The 6,981-nt window shown below is 35.7% G+C and overlaps 1 protein-coding gene across 1 annotated transcript; it reads right to left on the bottom strand.

The window, feature by feature from the left end:
* Nucleotides 1–3,741: 3,741 nt before the first annotated feature.
* LOC149255197 (protein SENSITIVE TO PROTON RHIZOTOXICITY 1-like) lies at nucleotides 3,742–5,485 on the bottom strand. The gene has a single exon (XM_089457179.1). The coding sequence runs from the start codon at nucleotides 5,277–5,279 to the stop codon at nucleotides 3,975–3,977; it is 1,305 nt and encodes a 434-aa protein (XP_089313305.1). The 5' UTR covers nucleotides 5,280–5,485; the 3' UTR covers nucleotides 3,742–3,974.
* Between the last annotated feature and the right edge of the window lie 1,496 nt (nucleotides 5,486–6,981).

Below are 6,981 nucleotides of genomic sequence, written 5' to 3'. Positions count from 1 at the left end.
CAAAGACAGCAAGCTGGGCTCGCACAGGGCTCTTAATGAGAAACATTAACTCTTCCACCAGCTTCCCGGGTTATTGTGCCAAGGTGAACCATATCTGTTGCTTGCTCGCTGCTTCAATGTTCATTTCCGCTGTTACAGTCTCAAAGCCTCTCCCTCAGCGAGGCAGTGTTAAACTCCTTTCCTGGCTCTGTAGCACAACCTTGGGGCGGTGCCATGCAGCGTGAAAGGCAACGGATGTTAAGTCGGCGAGGAGGCTCAAGGGGACGCGCCATCTTGCAGCAGACCACCTCTCCGATGCGTTCCTTCATGGAGATGATTGATTCTGGGCGCAGTAGTCCTCCGACCACAAGATCTGGTCGTGGCAGAAGTCGAGGGCGCGGGAGCAGGAACAATTGTTAGCATGAGGCTCACCCCACAGTACGATTTCGAACCCCCTGCACTCTCACTCACGCAACCTTTATCGTTTCAGTCACAATTGAGCAATGCGAAGATTCCAGAGACCAGGATGACGCTCCTCCGGAAACGCCGGCCATCCAAAGAATGGCAACTCCAACGGACAGTCAGCAACCGATTTTATGCAGCTCCGCACTAGCGAACCAAACTGTTTCTGCAGGTCCTAGTGAACCAGTGCCGAGAGAACCAACAGGCGTGGCGGCTCATCATTCTGATTCGGAGGACTCGCTACAATATGGCTGCCGAGTAGTTGAGGAACCTTATACCACTGATGATGACTGATCACCTCCGGCTCTCTACTAAAGGCAGTTTTGGTCACAGGCATACTACTCTGTTCAGTTTCTTAACTCAAGCCCGTAACAGGTTTCCGTATTGTATCTTGTTATGTTCTAAGTCGGATGCAAAGTTGTCTCTAATTAGTTTTTGGGTACTTACTGTCTCTGTTCAGCTATGTAAATGTGTCGGGTCCTATAAGAGGCCACAGCAAAACTGGAGGTCCTCTGAGAACTATCAATGGAAAACTTGTGCAAATCGCCAACTTCTTGGCAAGACTCTCAAGGCCAAGGCCTTGCTGTAATTTTTGATCTTTTTGTATAATAATAGAAGTAGTCAAATTCAGAAAAAAAAAAAAAAAAAAAAAAAAAAAAAAAAAAAAAAAAAAAAGAAAAAGAAAAAAGTGACCCATCCTCGGTAATATGCACAGGAGCTTCAATCGATGAGCCTATGACATATCACATGCATTCATGGCATATTAAACAATACCCTTAATTTGACTATATATTGGAAAATATCTCTAAAAATCACATTATGTAATCCCCTTGCCAATATGAATCCAACATACATTCCCAATTTAAAAAACCCCCAATTTCACTAGATATTGTAGACATCCATTTTTTCATTAACATTTTTTATATCCCTTTATATTTTTCATTGAATTGAGCTCCATTTTTTATATTTGCTAATATAAAAATTCTTCGCCTCCTATATATCTCTTAATATATTATGCCATTTTTTCCTCAATATATATCCCCCAATATGAACCCACGTGGTGCGGTATTGCCTCCCAAGTGAAGCCCCATGGAAATATGTCACTCCCTTGCGAAGAAATGATCATTGATGGGGAATGGAGGTGATACCAAGAAGGAAAATGGGGCAAAGAGAGAAAAGAGGGACGTCAAACGGCTGGTAGTAAGCCATGCATAGGTGAATTAGGGGAGAGTGATGGAATAGCGAGGATGACCAAAACAAAAGGGAAAGATGGACAACTAATAGAGAGCAAGGGAGGGTAGCTCAGGTTGGGAAACTCAAATTAGTGAAGGAGAACTATGAGGCAAGGTGAGAGGTCCAAAGAGGTAACTGCTGAGAAGCCACTTGGGCACTAACATAAGCTAATTACAAGGACAAGCAAGCCAAACCAAAATAAAAATAAAATGCAGAAAAAAATCAAAAGATTTATAATGCTTTTAATTAAAACTAACGAAATATATATATTCATTTCTATTTTTATTATAAATAACATTATTTTTTATATTTAAAATATATTTTATTTTTATTTAAAAAAAAGTATGATAAGTACCAAAAAAAATAAAATAAAATAAAAATAAATAAAAGAATACACCTATCTCGCATAATGACATATAAAATACATCTCCAAATAAAATGAAAAAAAATAAATTTATTTACAAATATTCGATTTAAAAAAAAAACAACTTCCAAAACTATAATCAATATTCAAAACAATTTTCAAAATCTAACTATTTATTTACCAAATAAAATAAAGCCATACTTTGTAGGGAGCGGAAGTTAACCATAAAATAAAGCCGAACTTTCTTGCGAATCAAAATTAAATAAACAATGAAAAGACACTTGAATAATATTAAGAAGCACTTCCATGTTCTCATGGTTATAAAGAAACGAATAGGCCCACCTGATAGAATAATGAATAAGCACATTTGCATGCACATTTTTATGCGGAGGGCATATTTTAAGAGTATTTTAAAAGATTATTTATCGGATTTCAAAATATTCTAAGAAAAAATTGATTTATTCAAATGTAAAATTATATTACATTTGAAATACACATTGTATATATATCAAAGCATGCTCTATTATATATATAATATAAATGTAAATTATATATTTATTATGTCTGATAATGATTAAGAATATGTGTTTTTTTTTAAAAGGTTTCTTTATTCAAAACTTTGGGTAGAGTATGTATGTTTTTGTAGATTTAGCAGGTTAAATGAGTACGTGGAAGTGGGTCTCTTGTCTCACAAACAAGAGGTATTATACACCAATTTGATATCTGAGTTAACCGTGACCTTAAAATTAGATAATACTAATATATGATAACACTAATGGCTTTGTTTATGGACATCACAAACCCTTGTCTCACAAACAAGGGGTCTCATACACCAATTTGATGTTTGGTTTAACTGTGACCTTAAAATTGGATAATAATAATATATGATAATACTAATGGCTTTGTTTATGGACATTACAAGGGGGTCTCATACAACAATTTGATGTTTGGCTTAATTGTGACCTTAAAACTGGATAATAATAATATATTGTAATACTAATGACTTTGTTTATGGACATTACAAACCTTGTCCCACAAACAAGGGGGTCTCATACACCAATTTGGTGTCTGGCTTAATCGTGACCTTAAAATTGGATAATAATAATATATGATGATACTAATGGCTTTGTTTATGGACATTGCAAATTTATTTGGATGACAATTTTCTTCATAGAATTCGGTAAAAAAAAATGCTGGAGTGTTCGAATCATTTTTTTGATGGTGGAAATGGATTAAGCATCATCAAAACCCCTCGGGCACACAAAATCCCAACGTTCAACAACTATAACCCAAATCTGCAAAAATTTCTGCAAGATTTTGTCATAATCTTGCCACAAAAATCCCAAAGTTCAACAACTATAACCCAATTTTTCAAAAATTTCTGCCAGATTTTGTCATAATCTTGCCAGAATTTCCATTATTTTCAAAGCTTATTTGTGAGTTTTTTTACACTAGTGTTTATGGTATATATATATAATTTTATATAGAGAGTCAATCTTATGGTAATGGATTTCTGGTAAAAAAAAAAAGTCAAAAAATCAAAATGCTAGAGTGTTTGAATAGTGTTTTTTAATAGTGAAAATGGATTCAGGACTATTAAGAATTTGATGACTATAACCCCGTTTTTAAAAAATTTCTACAGAATTTTATCATAATCTTACCAAAATTTCCATTATTTTCCAGACTAATATGTAAGAGTTTTTCGAGTTTTTGTAGACTAACCTCTCCGCTATATACACATACTTATATTTATATAAAATTTATATAGAGAGTCGATCCCATTGCAAGCTGTCGGTGCTGGTACAGAAAAATGGACTTTGTGAAAATCCCAAAAATAAACTAGAGAATGCATCTAACCAAACAAACTACCCTGAGAAACCTCCCCAAAAACGTCAGATTTACAGAACCTACCGTCCTCGTCGTTTTGCTGGATCGATCACGCGCAAAGCAGCATCTCATCGCTGCACGAATTGCCATAGCTCTGGCTGTTATTAACAAGTCCTGCAACATCTCCCACAAAATAATCCGGCCGATTTTCGTTCACCCTGGTGCTATTTTCTTCTTCCGATTTGGCCGATGCCTTGCCGGAAGGAAGCACTGGACGGTGACCTTCGAACAGGCTGACATGACCGAAAAGCTTGTCCTTCCGACTGAACATGGTGCCGCAGGAGCACTGCCACCGATTGTGACCGCAGATTTTCCCGTGTGTTTTCAGGTCTCCTACGACGGAAAACTGTTTGTTGCACCTGTTGCAGGTATACATCTTCGGGCAGTGGCTCCGCTTGTAGTGGTTTCTCAAAGAAGCGATGGATTTCAGCGGCTTGAACTTCCGGTGGTTCTTGCTCCGCTTGCATCTCTCGAACGGGCACGAATACCTCCTCGGGGAGTCTCCACAGGGCGCCGAGGGTTTTGACATCAGCGCCTGGTGGGTTTTATATTCGTTCCCATGGGCTCGCATGTGCATCCGAACATTGGCGTCGCGCCTGAAACCCTTGCCGCAGATCTGGCAAAAATGCGTGTGCTCGGCAAGGATGTCGCTCTCATTCATCTCCACGATGTCGCAAACCCGATTGTCCACTTCTTCAATTTTTTTCCCGGTATCCTGAGACGAATTATTCGAATTCGCAACCTCTGCTCCGATACCTTTAGCACCTCCATCAGGTTTCTTGAACCCTGACCCTAACCCCTCTTTCTCCGCCTCGGCTTGAACATTAACGGTACCGAAACCCTCAAGATCGACAGCAGAGTCGTCTGGTGTCGGATTCACAGTTCCCTGACCTCGAACCGAGGCTAAAACTGATCCGGCTGTCAGGATAAGTTCATACAGGATCGAGGATACGATCCGTGGTTGATCATGGCAGCCTTCTTGAACGAATGCCTCCAGTTGTCGGGCCTTTTGCTGAAGAACAGAAAGACTTGATAAAAGAACATGAGCCGTGGCGTTGAAGCCACCAGCCACTGGCGGCACTGACCTTAAATTGCTTCCCTGCAAGAGCCCCTCGCTGTGCTGAGGAAAATGCGAAGGAGGACTGCAATTGTCAACAGTGCTTCTCGAGGATCCGACAAGTCGATGAAAATCCGACAGAACCTGTTGGCGACGATCGCTGAGCTTCGGAATCTCAACTTTGGGCGAGTCCAAGAATCGGACATGACTAAAACAATTGGGGGCGAGGTAGCGTCGATTGGCGGATTGGAAATTGTTGTGGTTAGCGTCCATTGTTGTGGCAGTGGCGTCAATCATATTCTTGGAAAAATATCTGAGAATCGCATGGATTGGAACGATTGAGGACTATATTCCAGAACCAAAAAAAATGGTCCAGACTATATTAAGAACAAGAACTAGAGCTATGAATGGTCCAAGGAAGGAAAGCAGGTGGGCCTGGTGTTGGGACGCGTGCGCAGGGCTCACATCTCACGAAAATGAAATTTGGAGCGGTCAAATATTTATTATATTGAGATCAGGTGGCACAAATGTTAAACTATGGATGTCTGGAATATTTCAAATGAGCTAATTAGCTGTCGCTGTCCGAGACAGGGCGACTTCGAGGGTGTCGTGTACTGAAACTCTTATTTCCAATTTTATAGAAAAGTGATATGCAAGGTAAATAGCGCTGGTTCTTTGAGTGACAGCGAGTGAATGGAAATAACAACGTGGAGAGAGAGGACGCGCTATTTGCATCATGTCAGAGTGTATTTACTTTTCTATAGAGTTGGAAATAGGAGTTTCCATCCTGAGGCGTTTCAAAAATAGATTTAACATTATAAAAAAATTATAGGGAATTTTTAAGATATGTAATTTGGATTTACAAAAATTTGTGCCAGATTTTATCAAAACAAAATTGGGTAGCTTTTATATGTTTCTTGTTTTGGTTGGTTACCCACGCCTGTTACCATGAGTTGGTTTTTTTAATTTGATGCTTTGGGTTAGTTTAGAGGTCAAAGTTTCTTTGGATATATGGGTGTATTTATTTTGAAACAGGGTTTTATTGTTTTTTTTTATAGGGGTAGGTGAGATTTTTTTATGATTACATATAAATATTTATATTAAATTTTAATAATTAATTTTTATTATTTTCTTTTAACAAGAATATATATATAAATATAAATATATATATAATTTTATAATATTATTAAAATATATATATATATTTTATAATATTATATATAATTAAAAAAATTTAAAAATATAATCAAATATGAAAAGGAATTATTATTTTTTATTATAAAAAGGATATAACTTAGTTTTAATGATATTAATTTTTTAGAAATTAATCAATCATTCATCATATATAAAACAATAACAATGACTATACTAATTTAAGTGTAGGAAAGATGTATAGGTATAAAAAATAATAAAAATTAAAAATAATATACGACTTAGAAATGTTAGAAATGTAAATGTAGATTCAAATAATAATAAAATGTTAAAAGTAATAACAATAATAAAATTCAATTTGTGATATTGTAATTTTATTTTTATTAATAAAATTATAAATAATATTTTGGATAAAAGAAAGTTATGATATACATATCAAATTAAAGTATATAAGGTATAAATAATAGCTATGAATTAAGATCCATTTACCATATAAATTAAAATAATGATTTTTTAACCAAATATAAATTTAATTAATAAACAAATAAAACTCAATAGTTATAATAAGCTTACAATATAATAAGATTCTTCGCTATGTATATTCACCCCCACTTTACCATGGATAATATTAATTTGTAAAAATCTGTTAAAATACCATGGGCATGCCTTATCAATACCACATACCCATAATTCATTTTTTAATATACATATCACATTAAAATATATAGCATATATATAGTAGTTATAATTACGATCCATTTACCATATAAATTAAAATAATGATTTTGTAACCATATTTAAATTTAATAAATAAGAACATAAAAACTTAATACTTACAATGAATTTA

This window comes from Pinus tabuliformis, chromosome 7 (genome assembly GCF_031772625.1).
Source record: "Pinus tabuliformis cultivar Carrire ecotype Pingquan chromosome 7, CPIR1, whole genome shotgun sequence".
In the NCBI taxonomy this organism is placed as follows: domain Eukaryota; kingdom Viridiplantae; phylum Streptophyta; class Pinopsida; order Pinales; family Pinaceae; genus Pinus; species Pinus tabuliformis.
The sequence above is the reverse complement of the archived record's forward strand: the minus strand, read 5'-3'. Positions and strand labels throughout refer to the sequence as shown.